Genomic DNA, 20,114 nt, shown 5'->3' with positions numbered 1-20,114 from the left:
TCCTGCAAACAACTGAGTGTTCTTACAACCCACTTCAGAGCATCCCTGTCAGATTTATTGCTGACATTTTGCCTGTGACCTCTTTCTTCATGATCATCCATCCCCTTTTTTGTCCTCCATATACGGAAGCACAAAACTGCTTGTGACTTAAATCTTCAGGCACAAAAATGTTTGTCATTGGTGTTTACAGTGCACTGGAAAGATTATCAGATGGTTTGGAAAATGTTCTGTAGCTTTAGTTCAGGCTGTTGTGGATCATGCACGGGGACTTCACTGACAAGCAAAGGTTTTAGGATGTAAATACTCAAGACTAAATTGTAATCAATGATAACGTTTTTGGGTTTCAGAGCAGTGCCTTTGTTGGGTTACTTACCTCAAGATTTAATTGGAACATCCATGCTGATGTATTTGCACCCAGAAGATCGTCCTTTGATGATTGCTGTTCACCGTAAAAGTAAGTACAGTTGGCATAAAAGGTATTTATATTTCTTCTTGACATTATTCACATATTGCTTATTGTGTGACTGGTTTCTAGTCTGTTCAAAAATAAAGAAATTAAAGCAACCAATTTGATGTCAAAGCAAATTCAAAACTAGACTTCCAGACTTCTCCAGTCCTGCATATTTGTGCTTTCATTGCGGTGTCATAATGTAAACTAAACCTTGTTTCTTGGTTGTTTTTGCTCAGTCTTGAAGTTTGCTGGCCAGTCCCCTTTTGAACACTTACCCATTAGATTTTGTACTCAAAATGGGGATTATGTCATACTGGATACCAGCTGGTCCAGTTTTGTGAATCCATGGAGCAGAAAAGTGGTGTTCATCATTGGCCGACACAAAGTCCGAACGTAAGTCAGTTGTAGAATTGAACTGAACTAGAGCTGATGTTGCTTGTGTAGTCTGTGATAACTGTCTAGCATGTCTTACAGCCCTTCAGAACAGAAGCCCTGTCTTGCATTCCTTCTGAATAGTACTGTTGTTATTAATAACATTATCATTTATCATTTATTTATTATATTTATCATTATCATTTATTATGAAAAGAAGTAAATTACTTTGAAATAAAAAGCAAAGCTTACTTTTTTTTAATTCTGTGTATGCACATTTGATGTCCAAATAGTGTGACAATGGAAATGCCTAAATCAAAATTTTCAGTTTCAGATAAGCAAAATAAAACCTAAAAAGGAACGTAAAAGTGGATCACTTTAACAAACAATTAATGGACTTTCATTCTTGTTTTGCTCAAAAAAAAAAAACATTAATTGGAAAACAAGGCAGATTTTGGCTGTACGCTTATCTTTGGGATGGTTCACCTGGTACAGAATCTAAGTATTTATCTCTTTCTAAAAAAATGGGATTAGTACTGAATGTGAAAGTTAATCTTTTTTCATGTTTCTCATTAGTTTCCGAGAGATTTGGAAATATGTCTGCCTGATGCGTCCTCTTACCTGGTTTCTTTCGTAGGAGACGGCTTTTTTGGGGATGGCCTTTTGACTTTTCAAAGTGATCTTTTTTTCAAGGCTTTCTAGAATGTGAATTTGTTTTATGAGTGATGGAGGCAGAGGGGTAGATGCTTGTCAACCTTAACTCATGTTACTGTGCTGGTGTTCTGTCTTCTCCAAATCCTGGGGCTTTATGTGAAGCACTGTTTTCATATCACAGCTTCACTACCCTGGCTTAGCTGTTGGTGGAACAGATGACATCCTTTTATGTTGGTTCAGGGAAAAAGTCAAAATGAAATACAGATACTTTTTAAAACACAAATCTTTTCTAACTGTGCTTACAGCTACGTTTCCTTCGTCAAATTAGAATTAATAGTGAAATTTTGTTGGCTCTTTAGAAGCCCTCTGAATGAAGATGTCTTTGCTGCAAGAAATAAAGAAACAAGCAGTGTTGAGAAAGAGATAAGAGAATTGCAAGGACAAATTTACAAGCTGCTTCTGCAGGTAAAGAAGATGAAAATTTCAAAACACTGGTTGGCCTTTTGAATGAAAGGCAAAACAAATTGAGGTTTAGCAAATTTCATTGGGGGTGATCTTCTAAAGCATCTGAAAGGAAAGTTGTAATTGGAGACAGGCTTGTGTGCCAGGTTTAAAAATCTAGCTCTGGGTGGCCCACCTGATTAGAAAAACATTTTGACCTGTTTGCCAGGTCTTCATGTTGAAAGATAAATCTGCATCCTGAAACAGCTTTGAGGATGGTAGAGAATTTTTTCTGAAGCCAGTGGTGTGGAACCCAAAACAACACTGACTTCTCATTTATTCTTGTTGTTGTTTACTTTGAGTTATGCGTTGCAAATTATGTTGTTCCCTTCTCTTTAATCTCTAAGAGAGTGATTCTTTTTTTCCCCTCTCCGCTAATACAGCCAGTTCATAGCAGCATTTCCAGTGGTTATGATAGCCTTGGTAGCAGTGGCTCTTATGAACACTATATCAGCATAGCATCTTCAAGTGACTCCAATGGGAACTGTGCAGAGGAAACACAAGAACCAGTAAGTATTTAAATGTGTCAATGCCTGCATGGTAGAAAATGCTTATTGTATACATATGCGCTACACATCATGAATTTTACTGAAGTGGAAACGTACAGCTATGTTCAAGCTACATGTACTTGAATTGGTCAGTTATAGAATGCTGGTTTTTGTTCTTAATTTTGCTGATTAAAAAGAGCAGATAGCTGCTACAGTAGTTGACTATAGTAAATTGAAGGCTTGCTTAAAGATCAGCCTTCTCAAAGAACCAGTGGACTCTGAGAAGGGAGGTGGAAGAACCATGCGACTAGAAAGAGTGTTGATGCACAGGGTGAATAGGGGCTCTGGTTGAGGTTTTTTTCCTTTCTTTTTTTTTTTTCTTTCCCTAAAAAGGACGTTAGAGATGTATTATAAACTTCTGTAGAAGAGAGTGGAAACAATCCTGTCCTAAAACAAGCATTTAAATTAGTTAATTTCCTTTTGAGGCTTTTGGGTAAATCATCAACTTAGTGCTCTCTCAAGGCTTGCATCAGTATAAAAACATTCAAATGATGAGGCTGTTTAATCTTTATCACAGTTAAATGTAATTATCATGGTTAATTTAATTACAAATTCCAATAGATATCAGACCTAGGCTGACAGTCTACTCCCTTTCAGTTAGGAGAATACGGGAACCCAAGTCCATCGTAGTGGTCTCCTATGGCCTCTTTTTATTCATTTTATTCTGACTTCACATTTTTACATATCTCAAGATAACTTTGCAACAAGTATGTGCAGATGTCAACCGAATAAAGAATCTGGGGCAGCAGCTGTATATTGCATCAAGGAGCAAGCCGCAGAATGGAAATGAACAGGCTATGAGTTCAGAAATGCTAGGAGGTGAGTTAATGTAATTATCTCTAAGTTAACATAAACTCCTGTAGTCCTGGAGCCATGATTTTGGCTGTCTGGTGTTACGCTGAAGCACTTACGTTAGCATCTTAACATGGCTTAGATCTGGGAAGTGGTCGTTTCTGTGTGTGTGTGGTTGTATGTTTTGTTTGTTTTTGTTAACTCAGCAGATAGAATAACTGCTCCCTGGGATATGGAAGAATGTACTTGTCTCTCCAAGTTAATAGACTTTTTTTTTTTTTTTAACACTTTCTAGTGAAAATGTACACTTGTTTGTTGCAAATATAAGTCTAATGTGGAAGCTTCCCTTAGTTACTGATTGTGGACTCTCAAACAGTCCATAGACCAAAGGCTGGAAAACGCTGCTTCACTTCCCTTTGAAATAATGGTTTGCTCATTGTGTGCGTAATATTGCACTATTGCAGATTATTTCCAGTTAATACCTAGCACAAATACGTGGAGAAAACTGTGTGCTTCACCAAAGATGATAGGAATCTGTACTAAAACATTTTGGATTGTGATATTTTTTATGAGTTACATTTATATACTATTCTGACCAGTGTATCTAAGCTATAAAAAACTAGAAATTACTGTTAAATAACAGATCAGATTCTGTGATGTGTAAATTCAGAGAAGAATATTAATTGGAGTTTTGTTTACAATTGACAGCCTTTGAAATACTGACTTATAAATCTAATTAAGATGTGATGCATGCATCTTTTAGCTCTTGTATTTTTTAGTTTTATTCAGTTCTAATCAGTTTCTTAAATGCCCATTTTTATTTTTTTTTCTTTGTGTTCACTAGATTATTCTTAGTGGATGTTTAAGGTTTTGGGGGGCTTCTCTTCTTTTTCCTTTCTTCATCCTCCGCTGCTTCAAAATGTAAGAATTGAGGTGAAAATGCAGAGTAACTTAGTAATGAGAGCTGTGCTGTGATAGACTGTATACTCCTGTATGTGTGTCATTGGGGGTAGTGTTTAGATGCCCTTGAGAGTAGTCTTTGAGAATTTCTTCTTTTCTAGGGAAGAGGCACAATGCTTCCTGTTTTCTTCAGACAGTGAGAAGTGATAGCACAGAAGAACCAGGCAATGTACTTCATGATGATTCAAAGAAGACTCCACTTGTTCCTTCCTATCAGCAGATCAATTGTGTTGATAGTATCATCAGGTAGTAAACTATGAAGCAATTACAGTGATACAGGTTTAAGATTAATTTGTGGAAGTTAACAATGGAAGCAGTTTGCATTGGTCTAGACTGTCAGGGTTTTGACTTAAAATTCTAATTTGGAATGCTTCTGCATTAAATATGTTAATGGTATCCTTATCACATTTCTCAAGAAAACTGGAACGTGTCTGAAAAACTCTTCTGGTAATTAAAATTTTAATTTTCTTCTTCAATCAACTATTATATATACATATATAGGAACTATATTACCAACTGTTAGGCTTTTTAATGATTTTAATGATTGAAACATTCTTGATAGTACAATGCTTGACTGAAATTATTTATTTACTGCAGTCGTATAAAGGAAAACACGAGTGAAAAAATTGAGTCAGTATGCAAGTTTTTTCACTTGCTTTATCAAGAACACGAGTTTTTGGTCACTGCAGTAAAGTACGTACACTCGTGGTTACCTCAGTTTTGTGCTTAGCTTTAACACTTTTCCACAAAAGCAAAGTAGCACCGCAGTTTTGCTTATGAGCAAGTGTCATTTTAATGGCTGTAACACCTTGGAAGATGTAAATAGCATTGCTTCTATTAAATCTGAGAGATGTACATCCTTGACCTTTAGAGGTTGATGTGCGGATACCTTTGAAAACAAAATGTGAATATATCAATAATTGTGCTTAAGCAGGAATTTTCAAAAAAAAAAAAAAAAGTATGTTTGAGGAAAACTTTGAAATGTTTCCAACTAACAGATAAGGTAAGTCTCCGAAGTAACAATTATTTTATATTCCAGCTTGGTTACATACTCAGTCACAGAACAACAGATGGAAGTTGGGAGGGTCACCTGGACCCGGTTGCCTGGGACCATATTCAGATGGCTTTTGAGTGTCTTCAAGGGTGGAGATTCCACAGCCATCCCAATGTGCAGACAATCTGAGCTATGCATTAATGAAGAGTTTAGGGCTCAAGATGCTGTTTGTAACCACTGACTTTTGTCTACTGCTTGTTTTGTCATTGGTGCAATATGAGTTTAAAAGAACTTTGGGCATAATACTTTGTCTTCTCAATGTATGCTTTGAGAATATCTGTACAAAACATTAAGTTGACAACTATTGATGAAACATTGGTCTTTTTAGTCCAGTGAATGTCTCTTAAAACAAACAGAAAATTAATTTTTATTTAAAATACTCTTTGGAAGGCAAGTGTATGTCCAGAGCTTTCTGCAGTGAATTTTAAATGCTAGTTAACAGTACCTGCACCTGTAGTTTGGATTGTTCAATTGTTTCTCTCTCCAAACTGGATTAAAAAAAAAAAACGGAGTGGGGAGAGTTTCCTGTGATACACTTGTATTTCAGATACCTAGAGAGCTGCAGTATTCCAGTATTGAAAAGGAAATGTAAATCTTCTACAAATACATCATCATCATCTTCAGATGACGAGAAGAAAGCCCCGCAAAGTCAGCAGGAATTCAAGGCATTGGAAGGTAATGCAAGGGATACTGACAATCATCATGGAAACGCAATGATCTATTTTTGATGTGCTGCTCTTGTATGTTTCAAGGTTTCTTTCTGTTTTTTAAATTGTTGTCACACAAATGACACAAATATTTTGGTTACAGGTAGTAAATAATCTGCTTCATTTGTCCAAATCATACAATTAAGCATAAGCTACAGTAGTAAGTCTTTGAACTTGGAATGCATCATAAGAAGTACTGTTCACTGTTGCTAAATAAACCTTCTGTTGCTCTTTATTTTTATTCCATATTTATATATTAAATGTTTAACATTTATGGCACAGTTATGTATTAAATGTGTGTTTAACAAAGTGCGTGTTAAATTCGCACTTGTGTATGAATGTTATATTTATTTATATATAAGACTGTCTTGTTTAACAGTGTGCATAGTGAGTGGTTCCTTCTGAACCAATCAGATTTGATGATTTCAGAGCAATTGCAGTGCTTGGACAGAAATTCCTTGTAGAAACGTTGTCATTTACCAGTAGATACTGCTGTCCTTTCATCAGTTAATTCCCAAACTCCAGTATCTGCTGATTGGGAAGAGATGCTGAAAAAGCAGACAACTGCAGGCGTTGTGGGAACTCCTCTGGCAGACCTGACCCTGTCCAACAAGTCTCCAAGTGTGGTATCTGCCACCAGCCAGTGCAGTTACAGCAGCACTATAGTGCATGTCCCGCACCCTCAATCAGGTACTATTCACACTTGGAAAGCGTTGACTTGACTCTGTAATTATTTTTTTAAATTTAACAATGTCTTCAGACTAAAGTACGCAGTGGGAAAGCTTTGTCCAAGTCAAGTATGTTCTTATGAATGTATGATCTCTGAAATACAATTAAGGTATTTTTGGGGACACTGTGAAGAAAACTTGAGCCTGGAAATGTTTACAGTGTTTTTATAAAACCTTTTAATACAATACAATTTGGTATAATATAAACTGTCAAAAAGTTTGCACTGTTTCCTTTCCCCTTTAGCTTCATTGCATACATCTCAAGCACAGCAATATGCTTTTGTTCAGCAACTGTGAATGAAAACAAAAATGACTAATGGGCCAATATTACTTAATCTTAATGCAGAAAGAAACATAAAAATGAGAACAATTGCAGTTAAATACTAAGAAAGTATGAAGAAAGAAACGCCTCTGTAACTTCAAAGTAATTTAAAGTAATTTGCTCAGTTCATGTTAGTATAACTATATTTGAGTGTAAAGGGTCCCATGTTCCATCCCGCACCTCTGCAGTCTCTGTTTGCTTGGTAGCTCAGACATGTTTATTTTCTGTGTAATGCTCTAAGTATTGTGGGAGACCAGAAGGTCAGAGCAAAGAATGAACGATTTATTTTCTTCCTTCTTTAAAGAAGTGACTACAATGGAGGATACTACTGATGGAAATGAACGAATGGAACTGCGTCCTGTGAATGCTCTGAGTCTCATGGTGCCTGAGGAGTTAAAGCCTGTTGGGCTAACAAAAGAGACTTTGTCGGCCCACACTCAAAAGGAGGAGCAGAACTACGTGGACAAGTTCCGCCAGAGGATCTTGCTCTCTCCGTTTAGGACTTACCTTCAACAGGGTAGCAGAAGTAACAGTGGACATTCCTGTGGCCAAGGTAGGCGGCACCTTTAAGAAATAAAGATTTACTAGACTTACTTTAAAGACCAGCTTAGCAATGGGCTCTTGTTCTCCTTTGTGTGATTTAGTGAGAACCTTACTATGGTTGCAAACAGAATACTTTGTTCAAACTGCCAAGACCTGACAATGGCATTGCCCATACAGAAGTTCTGCTCCATCTTGGATGTTGTTTTCTTAAACTTTTCACAAAGCACCTAATTACTGCAATAAATACTGCAAATCCCAAGTGGTTTATTGCCTTCTGCTGAAGAAATGTAGAGGATCTGATTGGATTAATATAAAATAATAAGAAAATTGATTATACGAAGGAAAATATTGTCGATATATCAACAAGTCCACCACTTTAGTACATGGAAGAATTATCCAGAAGAAAGTCATCTCTTTGAATAAGCCACACTTTAGTTATCTGGATGTTTCTCCGTACTTTTTTTTTCTTAGGTCTATCATTTCAGTGTCTATTTTTCTTCCTCCTTAGGAGATTCCCCTTCAAAGGAGAGGAGTACAGCTAGCTGCAAAAAAGGCAAACATGGAAAATTCAAGTGCCAGAAACCTCAGAGACAGTCCTTAGATAGCCACTCTTGTAGTAAAAATAGAAATAGTCTTCCACGTGAGAAGAGAACAATTCGGAAACAGTCCTTTTTTCCCTCAGAAGTATCCTGTCTGAGCTCCTCCAGTATGAATGTATTTCCTCCTGTGGGATTTCCTGTCTATTCAGATTCACTATCTAATTTTCCAGCCTCTCCTGTAGGAGAGGAGCTTGCCCTTTGCTCATTAAAACCTGAGCCTACGTCATTGTCACAGCTATGCTGTGAAGCACCGTCGTTCCCAGCACTTTATCCCCCAAACTTAGGCACATTTATGGCTGTATTTTTTCATAGTTACCCCATGTATGCTCAGCTGCCTCAGTATGCCTTTCTTCCTAGCCCTCAGTACATTTATCCCCCTTCTTCGTATCCAAGCACAACGCTACCTCTAGCTCCCCCTCCTTCTGCTCCATCACCAATAGCCCCAAACTCTGCGAATCAGCCCTTTCCAGCCTCTTCTGCCACATCAACTGAGGAACAGCAAGAGGGCCAGCATGACTGGGCCCTACAGCTGAGTAGCTCACGAGGCAGCTCCCCACTTCAGCTGAATTTGCTTCAAGAAGAGCTGCCAAAACCTGTGGAGCCTTCCATCATTACTGATGTTAAAGCACAAGCAGAAGCTAAATGTGTAAGTAACATGGATCTTTAGTGTTGAAGAGAAACTCAGATTTTCATGGTGTTCAGTCACCAAAACCAGCAATGATCTATGTTTCAGGGTCAACAGATTGTTACCTTTTTTTGGCCGTCGCTGTGCTCTGTAGACTGCAGAGCATAAATAGCATAGAAGGTGGAGAAAGCTTTTTATATTTGAGCCCCTGGGCATTTGTAACACTGTAGTCCTGGCACTTAGAAAATGACACAAAAGTGAGATCTGGTCTAGGCTCCCACAAACTGCTCTTGCTCAGTACTTAGGCAGCATTTTTCTTTTTCCATTAAATTGTTGGCAGGAAGTTGGGGTGGGCATTTATGCATGTGGAACTTGGTTAGGACTACACAATTCATGTCTTTCTTCACCCAGTCTCACAGTCTCTGTGGAGAACCAAAACAAAGGGAAGATACTTTTCTAATTACTCCCTCTGTCTCCCAGGGATGCAGCTAATGAACGAAGAACAGGGATCCGTGTGGGTCGGTTTCCATACATGGGCATAGAAAAGGCCTCTCCAACTTCCGCTGTAAACTCAGAGGCAGGAATCTGAGCTCTGCAGGCAAGGAAAAAAATGTTGGCTCCTGAACCCAGATTGGGCTGAAAAGGCTGGATCAGCTGAAACTGCAGGGTAGGGTCCTGGAGTTGGTGTACCTGTAGCTGCTGAAGCAGCGAGCTTAATGTAGTGAATAAAGGGAAGACCCTTTCATTTTCCTCGTAGTGCACTGTTGCTTGATGTGTGTGGCAGCTTCATGCCATCTAACTGAACGTGAAAGGGACTGACACTATTGTCAGCAGAAGATCTTGACTTAATATGAAAGTACAGTGTCTTAACAGAAACCCAGCAGGGAAGGATTTACAGCAGAAACCAGTAAAATAGAGTCCAGACCCTTGTATTCACCCACAGTGTTATCCTGAGGTCCAGATATCCAGTCATTTTCAGAGCTAGAAACTCCAAAGCTATTGAGCTGACATGAGAACTTAGTAAACATGTTACAAATTCAATAAATGCATGAACTTCCTTTCTCAAGATAAAGGATGACTTCCATGGATGTGTTCTGTTTTTTTGTTTCCAGGACAATGATCCAGAAGGTAGTGGTAACAGTGCTAGTAGCTATTGTGCTTCTAGTGAATTTACTGACCACCAACTACATGAGGACTCCCAGTTGGGCACACGTTCAGCAGCATCAGGCAGTGGATCAGCTTTATTTAGTTCTTTAGATTTTCACTCCAATGAAACTTCTGGTTATGGCACAGGTAGGGAAGTTCAGGATCTAGACGTTTGCTACTCTGATTCTAGGTGGCTTGCTAACATGTTGGTAATTCGTAACAAGATGCTGGGGAGAATGGGAAATCCCAGTAAGAGGATCTGTAGTCTGTATTTTTCACCAGCTTTAAGTATTTAAAGCCAAATGCATTTCACCATAGTCAGAAATGGGAATCTAGAAGCTATTCCTTTAATGTGTAAGTCACACTTTGTAATTTTGCTTGTTAACACTTTCTGCATTAGATACTGACTTGCATCTTATTTGAGTAGAGGTAAATCTGCATAGAGCAGGGCCTCTTGAAACAGAAGCAGGGAAGTTGAGCCAATTAATTTTGAGAAGAGTGAGTAAATCTTTGGAGATACTGAACAATTTAATAGAATAGACTTTATCTTTGAATTCTCAGTAAACAGTAATCGCTTGCAAGAGCAGTCATCTGAGAGGACCTGTGTTAGCATTATAGAAAGTGCTCAAAAGAAAACACTAGCAAATTTTACTACTTGTGCTGAATTATTAGGATCTGTGACACATCTGAGTTCATTTTTTTCATGGTAATTCTCAGCAGGTAGTGGGAAAAGCAGCAAGTATTTTGCCAGTAATGATTCTTCTGAAACTTTCAAAGAAGAGAAGAATCAGGAAGCAAAAGAAAAAGAGACACCTCATAAATCCAAATGTGAGTCAGCCTGGGTGATGATGGATCACACACCGGAGCAAGTTCTAATGACATACCAAATGCCCAACAGGTTAGAAAACGTCAACGATTTGTGACATGCAATTTGGAATTGTGCATGAAAGAACTGTAGAGTTAAAAATGAGACCATGGAAGCAGTGTGCGTACCAATAAAACTCAAAGAAGATGTATTAATTTACTATTTAAGTCCTGAATATTTCTTTTTATCTACTTTTTGCCTATTTTTTTTTCCCATCACTTAAAATATGGTAACATGTAAACTTTTTGCTGAAGTGTTAAGGAGATAGATTATTGTCATTATCGTCAATACTTGCGTTGCTTTGTTTAGTGCAGCTCTGTTAGCAGGTGTGTGTTACTTGCAGAATTAAAGAGGAAGTTTTAAAGGAGGATCTGGCAAAGCTGATAGTCATGCAAAAGCAGCAACCTTGGTTTACAGATGAGCAAAAGGAGGAGCTCGCAGAGGTGCATGCGTGGATCCACACCCAGTCTGTCCCACTACAAATCAACACTCAAGTAAGGAGTTGTGAAAGTAATCAGCAGCTTATTCATGCCTTAGCTACCAAAGGTAGTTCTGTCTCTAACTAGAGTGGTATTAACGTCTGGGGGGGGGGTCACTGATTAGTTACTACTTCTGAATCTAAGAAAGAAACGAGCTTCAGAATACTAGCCAAATGCGAAGTGACAAAATGCAGCTATTTCGGTTGTATGTATTTGCAAGGTATGCCAGTTTTATGTAGGAACCACCAGCAGCAAAGTTGCTTCAGTCACACTGTTAGATGAATGGAAATGGTGTCAAACTCTCAAATAGAAGTCCCTATCTAGCGATGGTTTTTTTTTTTTTTTCTGTCGTTAGGTATTTTTCTCTTCTCTTGCAAAGTTGAATGTTGATATGATTGAATGGCACACAACACTGGGAAGTTAGTGAAGATGAGAGCAGGTGTGTTCAGTAAAATGAAAAATAGTCACAGAGGAGGTCAGGCATATAGTAAAAAAATGTGAAAATAGCTGTCTTTTTGTAGGTGGATTCATTCTTTAATCAGGTTTAAGATACTAAAATCATTATTTTATGTCAATTATTTAATGTCTATTATAGTACTGTACGCTTCGTGTGCTGGGATTCTGAAATGAGATATTCTGAGCTATGGTGACCCAGATAGAAAAGTGATATCCAGTAGTCTTGCCAATAAAATATTTCCATCTCAGACGTTATATAAGATAAATGAAAATTGGCATGCAAGTATAAATAGTTGACATCTAAGGTACTAAAAACTGTTCCTACCCTATAAATAATGGTTCTTCATAATGAGCACAGTAAGCTGTGTTTCTGGTATAGATTGTCATTTAGTGAAAGCAACCAGACTTCCGACAGTAGAAAACAATGCGAGATTTCTATTTTAATACTTTATTTCATACTGTTGCTTAAGAACAAGAAAAATCTGCTCTGCCAATACCATCAGGAGTTTCAGCATTTTTTGTTGGTTGGTATTGTTGCTGTTGGTTCTGCAGTCCAAATTCTTTAATGAGAAACTTGCTCATAAAGCTGAAAGAGAAGGCCTTCATATTCAAGGAAGTCCTGTGCCTTTTTATCTTAACACTAACACTGTGTTCCACCAACCAAAGAATTAATTTCTGAGACAAGCTAAGTTGGAAGTACGAGTGCCTGCCTCTGAAAATAAGATGTTTGTATAATCTTCTGCTTTTTAAGAGATTTCAGTCCACTGATAAGAAATTTCAAGAGACTGCAGTATATCACGCTATCAGGATATACTCTTTGAAATACACAAAGAAGAATTTAAATGATAATGTCCTTGTTCCTTTCTAAAGGGCTGTGTTACATGCAACAACAGGGAAGCAAGTTGTGAGGCTGCAGTGGCTGATGACAATACGGAAAACAAGGGAAAATCAATTCCACTGTTGCAACACTGAAGACATCAGTACCTGTGTTAGTGAAACTTCTTGGAGTAATTCCCATTCTCTTTGCCTTTGCTACACACATTTGCAGTAAATCTCTCCAGCTGTATTTTCCCAACATGAGCAATCGTTCGTGTGGAACTAAATCTTTCTCCATTACTCCTTCACTCCTGGCTTGATTTTGAAGACAATCTTCCACTAGGAGACTGTTCCCTTCCTGACCTTACAAACTTGACACGTAATAGGTTATGTTTCTAACTTCCAATGCTCTGTGATGAGCAGAATGTAAAGGCTTTTCTGTTTCTTTGGTTTTGTTTTGTGGCGGTGGTGTGTTGCTTTGTTGTTCTTAACTTGGCAACTAAGAGTCTGGAAAGATGGAATGCTTAAGAGCCTACATTGATACAGCCCTAACGAATCAGCGTGTGTATATTCTCCAGTAAGGTAGTGCCACTGAATCCAAGCTGCAACAGAACACACTTCCTTTTTGTTTATTCAGTATTCAGAGGTCTAAACTAAAGATTCTAAAGGTACTCTGAAGCTCTAAGGTTTCAGCAGGTTTTTCCAGAATCAAGCAGGCTTTTTAATGAGCAACTGAAAATTGGCCAAGTTACTGTGCATCAAAATGCCTTTCTCCAACTTGTGCCTATCAAAAAAAAAAAAAAGTGAAAAGAAGCAAAGTTATTCCTTATGTTTTTCGTAAGTGTTTGAGAACCTAATTGTTTCATCACTTTTGCTTAAGATGGATTTTAAAATTAATCAAGGGTAACTGATTTGCAAATTCATTGTAAATTAAACGATAAACAGCAAGCCAAGAAACTAAAATTAACAATTCAGGTATTATTTCCTAATGTAGGATCTGCTTTTTAAAGGAAGTTGCACAAGAAATTTTCTCTATCAAGGCTCTCGTTATCAATTCAGTTAGTTGCATGCAGTCTTTTATGTTGCTTGTGCTCCGGAAGGTGAATTTGCATCGTAATCTGTGTTGTATTAGAACAGATACATAAGTTGAATCCAGACATAACTAAAAGGCAATTTTGAGCCATTTACATGTTTTGTTTATGTTGTGATGACGCCACAAAAAAAAAAAAAAGGCAGTTAAGCTTCATTTCTCATTTCTCCTGCTTTCTTGAGAAGTCACATGTGGTCAAACATCAAACTACGTATTCATTGTTTCTTACTATTGTTGACTTTCTGTACAACTTTTAACCTCTTTCTTTATAATGGAGTTACCAGCTGTTGAAACCCATGAATGAAAAATGGCTTTAAGCATAGTGTAAGTTTGTTCTTCAGAAAGCGGTAATAACTTTCTCATTCACTATGTAAAAGGACTTGTTCTCATGCTCATATTTACAGCTTGATGTTTCAAAGTACTCTTCAAACAGGACACTCTTTGTTTAAAAAAAGAGCAAATTTTGTCTGACTTCCACTTTGTTTATCGATAGCTGTATATAATAATGCAGATTTTTCATTTTTATGTTATTAATCATCTTATCCTTCTCAACAAAGAGTTTAAAAGGTAATATATTATTCACCTTTCCATGCTCTGTAACTCTTCTGTTACGTGAAGGATTTTCAGTTTTTCAGTCTCATTTCAAGTCTCATTTCAGTCTCATTTACAAGTGAGCTAGTTGTTAAGGAGTAAGTTAAAGATAATACGATCTTCAGATAATTAAAATTATATTTACCTATAGGCTTTTCTTATTCTTTTATTCAGTTCAGTAAAAATCTTTGTCACGAAAGTTTATTTCAAGGAATGTGTTCTTTAGATTTTTACAGTATGCCTTCCTGTTCTGTTTATACCTATTGTTTTCTATTTATTCTTAAGTTATAATTCTTTGTCTTTTTTTTTTTTTGAGCTTGGACTTCTTTTTTCTTAAGTGTTGTAAATCAGCAGGGATTCACGCATTCTCACTATTTCATGTGCTTGAACTTTTAAGTACTTTTTAAAGTATGAGTCCTCAATAGATAGATACGTACAGAAAGTTGTGTGCTCAATTAGGGAAATCTGGGCTGTACCTTACACCTTTCCTATTATTTTTTTCAGCACTTTCCAAATACAGAATGCCGCTTTGTAACCATACTGCCTAAAATATTTGCTCTAAACCACATAGCAAGATGCCTTCTGTACAAGTTCTTTCCCCAGTAGGGAAGGTTCTTAACTAACTTTCCCATCAAAGTGGACTGATGTTATTGAATCAACTAAAGCTATACTTAAATTAAAATGAATGCTTTGATATATTTTGAGACTTAGTGAAATGATCTATTTCACTAAGTGAAATGAATATTCCAAGTAAGGGCAATCACGTCCTTCAAAATAGCGAGAAAGAAAGTTTAGGTAATCAACTCTCTTGCTGTACATTGTTTCCACTGATTGTTTCCTGAGTGGAAAAAATAAGATTGATGGAAAAGTCTTAGTAGGCATATAAGTCATCCATTTTATAAAAGAATGATATGTAGTTTAGGAGAAAGATAACATGTACCTAATACTTGATTAATACTTTTTGTTCATAGGTCTGGAAACATGTCAAAAAGATGACTATCATTATCCCTCTTGTTTAAAAAGAGGCAGAGACACAAAGGACTTGCACAGATACATACCCCCAGTTCATACTAAAATCAGGAATATAATTTGGAGATCTTCATTCACTGTATCTTGTGCTGTCGTTTGCTACAAATGGTCAAGGTCCTCACCTGTACATAGAAACTTGATCATATTAAATGTGTTTTTCGTTTGGATATTTTAACCCTTCTTGTGCTACCTACTGCTGTGAATCTGTGCCTAGTAGAATCATATAGAAGCAGAAATCCTAGACAATTCTAAAGTGATGTGAACATTCTATCCCATTATCACACATAATGCAGGAGCATGTGCCTAGGAGTTTAAATTCAAAATTCATAATCCTGGCTAAATCTTAGGTGCAAGATTCTTTGTCTGGGGCTACAGTAGCTATGGGTTACAGGGGAAAAAAATGGTATGGAGTATAAGAATTTAAGAGGAATGAAGTGGTGAATCAGTGCATTGTTTGACAAGGACACTAAATGGGTTTGCCCAAGAACACAAACAGTCTTATCTGCAAAAACAGGTTTAGGGCAAAAAAAGTTTCCCAAGCTATTCTTTACCCCACTGTAACTATAATGTCTTGCAGTCAAAAGCCTTACCAAGCCTTTTGGAAAGGAGCTTGTTTCTGTAAATTTTCAGGAAATGGTAGTTTTTTCTTCAGATTATGTATTTATTTTTCAGTCTTGGTAGTTTCCTGGGGTAGTCAAAGTGAAATCCACTTTTGATCTGAAAGTGGAGTAAATATTGCAGCCAGATTTGCACACAGTATTTTGTTTTATGTGACTTTGTTTTGCCTGATACAATTAAAATGTTGGAGACAGTTTAGCTTCTTAGAAGGTCACTTTTTGGTGATCAAAGGGAAAATGCAAGTACAGCAATGATGCAGTTATTCTACTCCCTGTGGGGGTGTTGGCCGTTTGGTGGATTAGGCTGGCAATCTTTTGTTCTGTTCAAAAATAATAGTTTCATGTTTAAAAAAAAGTTAGTTGATGTGCAAGTATTTTCATGCCATTGCTGTGAACAGGAGGGACCCCAGTGTATTTTTCCAGTGTGATGAATATTTGCTGCATAAGTAATGTATTAGTAAATTTATTCTCCAGCTGAATCAAGTTTTAAATCATGATCAAATGAGTATTTACATTGGTTGATAGGAATATTTTATTGAAGTAATACTTGGCTGTTGTTTAATTTACAGTTGTGATTTTAACTGTATAACTTCAAGGAACATCTGCTTTTTATAAATAAAACTAAAAAAAAAAATACCCTGTAAAGAACATTCAAATGTGTGTTTACTTTCATTATTTGATAATTTCTAGAAAATAAATATTTCATTAAAAATTCTGTTAGATGTTTTTTTTTTTTGATTGTTTATAGCTGTTGATGTTGTAGATACAGTGAAGACAGTCATGTAGTTGCCATTCATCCTGTTTTGAGTTTTTTGGTCTTGCTCTACCTTTCCCAGTCAGGACATACTATGTTCCATACTTATGGCATCCTAGAAGGAAGGGCAAATAGTTACTTAACATACCAGGTTATTACTGGATGTGTAAGTTGTTGGAGTTTTGCATGCAAGATCTAAAGCTTCTGTCTGTGCTGGTTTTGTTAGAAAAGGGTTAAATAATAAACACCCTGAGAGCACTTCAGCCTCACCATGCTAAAAATTGTGTTTTAGAGAAAGTACAAAGAAACAATTCATGGGTTTAATTTACAGGCATGTCTCGTAGAGCAATAAAGTTCTTAACTGCAGAGAAACAATTTGCTGATTTTTTTTTTTTTTTTTCTGCTTTAAGGTTCTTCAAAGAGAAGTGTGGTTGATAGTGCTTAAAGAAGCCTGGAGGAGAAAGGCAAAGACTGCAGGGAGCACAAGTTACAAAACAAAAGATCTAGCAATTTATTCAAATTAGGAAGAAAAAAAAAAGTAATCTTAAATACTTATGTAACTGAAGGTGATTCTGGCAGGGTATGTGATTGCATTCTTTGGAGAAACGGGCATCTCTAAGGTAACAATGGATATTTTCCAGATGACTTATTTTTAAAGGGTGATTTGGTCATCCTAATTGTATTTACAAATGTGAACCAAATTACCTAGATATTTTTAGTCCAAAATTTAAACAGCTTAAGGTGATGCTATGTTTTTTACTCAGATCTGGGTAATGTCAGTCCAACTAGCAGTCTTCCTCCTGTCAGCTGAAGTTCTTGTTTGCAGTTAAAAAAACAACCTAATAAAAAAACAAACAAACAAACAAATGTAGCTTTCACCTGTGTGTGAATGTCAAAGGTGAGCTGAGTGATATACTTTTCTATTTTTGGCAGATGATGAGAGGTATGTATTGAACCTGTAATTCTTTCTTATCCTAATCTAAAAAGTAATAGAACCACATCTTAGTTCGTAGTAGATTTGTTCCACGCTTGTGTTAGTTTTCAGAGTATAGGTATTACTCCTGTCCAGTTCAAATAGGTTTCTGTATGCATGTCTCCTGTTTGAAGCTCCTGCTCACAGTCTGAAACCATTACAGGCAGGCCTCTTACTGATTACTTTCCCCAACTACAGCTGCACCTTTCTGCCTGCTCGGAGAGCTCTGTCCTGCAAAGTAGAAAGATGATCAGCATGCCTCAAGTTAGCTAGTTCGATACAGGTAAATTTTTCTCTATAGTCTGTTTCTGTAGTTATCTGTGGTGGCTTCAGCCCTCTTGTCTCTAGTCTGCAGAAGAGAGAAAAATCTGAGCTAACATCTGGCAAGAGCTGTAGGTTATAGTAGCATGGGGGAGAAGCTAAGTTTGCTAATTCTCGGTTGAGAACTGTGTAGACTTCCTGCTCTTGGGCACTGGAAATAACCATTTCTGGCATCTGCCACCAACATATGCTTCAGAAAGGAGTGCAACAGTATCTCAAGCAATCTTCATTGTAAGAACTGTCAGTCATGTCCAAAGATGCAGTCTGAACATCTTGCTACCAGAGGCAAGGACTTTTAATTACTAGAAGTATCAAGCCCATAGGCCTCGTTTCAGCCGCATGGTTAGAGGTTTATGATTTATATTACTGAGATCAATGTAGCATACGTATTACTTAGGCAAAGGTTAATTCAAGCTTTCCGTGAACATTGATTCATTTGAGCTTTCTGTGAAGCTGTGTGAAGTTTATGAAAAGTATATGCTACACAAAGTAGGACTTCACAGCTCGGAATGTTAGTGCATATTGTAAAGGCTGATGTTGCCCAGAGACAACTCCTGACTCTTTAGGTTTATTCATTTTAGATGCTATCAGGAAGTACCTGGGACTGAGATCAAGTATGCTAGTACTTGATACAGGGATCAAGGAATACAAAGGAATCATAGAATATCCTGAGTTGGAAGGTACTCACAGAGATCATCGGATTCAACTCCTGGCTCCACATGGGACCACCCAAAAATCAAATCACATGTCTGAGAGAGTTGTCCAAACAATTCTTGCACTCCAGCAGGCTTGGTGCTGTGACTGCTTCACTGGGGAGCCTGTTCAGTACCTGACCACTGTCTCAGTGAAGAACCTTTTCCTAATATTCATCCTAAACTTCCCCTGACACAGCTTCACGCTGTTCCCTCAGGTCCTGTCAGTCGTCACCAGAGACAAGAGATCCACTTTTGTGAGGGGGCAGATCTCCCCTCCTGAGCCTCCCTTCTGCTCACTCTTGTGAGGAAGCCATAGGCTGCATTGAGGTCTCCCTTCAGTCCCCGCTGAGATGAAAGCCGGACTAGAGCCCTTTTGCAGATGCTTTTAAAAGCGCTTGGGCCCAAGCAATTTGAAGAGCATCTCTTCCTTCTCATGTGCTTTAGATGCCAAGGTACAGTAACAGTATTGTGTGGTGGCTCAGGGGAACAAATTTCATTGCCCTTGAGTACTCAAGCAGGAGGTGGCTTGTCCTAGTAATACCTGTGAGCTGTGTCCATATATGACCTTCATGCATCTCTGTGTACAGCCACGAGTGCAAGTTACAGAGTCATAGAATCATTCAGTTCAAAAGAGACACCCCCCCCCCATTTTTTTTTCTTTGCCATGCACTTCTGTAATATTCCCTGCTTTAAGTACTGGAAGTCTGCTGTTAAGTCATCTATCTCATCCGTGCCCTTCTCCACTGACTATCCACAATCTGGGTTGAAAGCCTTGACATTGTCAACTCTAATGTTGACCCTCCATGCTATAGTTCATTATGATCATTCATTATGATTCATTATAGATCAGCTGCAATTCTTAAAGCTTGTGCTATACACTGGTAATTCTGTTGTCCTAGGCAGCCGGGACTAGTCAAGATGTGGCAAATAGACTAGATTGGCCTTCATTTATGAGTGGTCTCGCCAGAGATAGTAGAAGCAGATGAGATGTTTGATCCTGATACGCGCTTACTGTTTTTATGGTGCCTTGGGGATGTCAGGAGGGGACTGGGTGCTATTAAGCTGCCATTCTTCAGTGGGCAAGTATTATCATGAAATGCAACAGAGCCCTTCCTTCTGGACACATCAAATTATATCAAATGATGAGGTGGCAAAGGAAAAAGTCCTCATGCCTTTGGATTTAGACGTGGTTGAGGCCACTTGTTGAGGCATCACCCTTCTGGTTAGTTTGCCACCACAGACAGTCATGCTCCCCCTGCCTAAGTTCTTGTGTTGCGTATTTGTCGCTTTGTACCATTATTTTCATCCCATTGTGCTGAACTCTAAGAAAATACTATGCTGCTCGCAGAATATTTGCAAAACATCAAGAATTTATTAATTTCCAAGTAGCATAGAGTTTAAAGTTAGAAGCCGTCTTCAATTTCCT

The 20,114-nt window shown here is 37.6% G+C and overlaps 1 protein-coding gene across 12 annotated transcripts in view; it reads left to right on the top strand.

The window, feature by feature from the left end:
* Nucleotides 1-20,114, top strand: part of PER3 (period circadian regulator 3) — a 31,486-nt gene that overhangs the window by 6,791 nt on the left and 4,581 nt on the right. For 2 of the 12 annotated variants that reach the window (XM_083802706.1, XM_083802702.1), the window contains exons 8-20: nucleotides 348-454; nucleotides 688-844; nucleotides 1,783-1,942; nucleotides 2,362-2,487; nucleotides 3,219-3,345; nucleotides 4,380-4,524; nucleotides 5,880-6,007; nucleotides 6,526-6,729; nucleotides 7,394-7,642; nucleotides 8,141-8,877; nucleotides 9,969-10,149; nucleotides 10,720-10,900; nucleotides 11,211-11,361. In XM_083802706.1, the coding sequence (XP_083658832.1) occupies nucleotides 348-454; nucleotides 688-844; nucleotides 1,783-1,942; nucleotides 2,362-2,487; nucleotides 3,219-3,345; nucleotides 4,380-4,524; nucleotides 5,880-6,007; nucleotides 6,526-6,729; nucleotides 7,394-7,642; nucleotides 8,141-8,877; nucleotides 9,969-10,149; nucleotides 10,720-10,900; nucleotides 11,211-11,361 (2,653 nt within the window). Of the gene's footprint in view, nucleotides 1-347; nucleotides 455-687; nucleotides 845-1,782; nucleotides 1,943-2,361; nucleotides 2,488-3,218; nucleotides 3,346-4,379; nucleotides 4,525-5,879; nucleotides 6,008-6,525; nucleotides 6,730-7,393; nucleotides 7,643-8,140; nucleotides 8,878-9,336; nucleotides 9,524-9,968; nucleotides 10,150-10,719; nucleotides 10,901-11,210; nucleotides 11,362-12,672; nucleotides 16,602-17,109; nucleotides 17,718-20,114 lie in introns of those variants that run through there. The other 10 variants (XM_083802712.1, XM_083802710.1, XM_083802711.1 and 7 more) reach the window with 10 other exon arrangements.

The sequence above is a fragment of the Anser anser genome, assembly GCF_964211835.1.
Source record: "Anser anser genome assembly, chromosome: 17".
NCBI classification, from domain to species: Eukaryota; Metazoa; Chordata; class Aves; order Anseriformes; family Anatidae; genus Anser; species Anser anser.
This window is presented reverse-complemented; position numbering and strand designations above follow the sequence as displayed.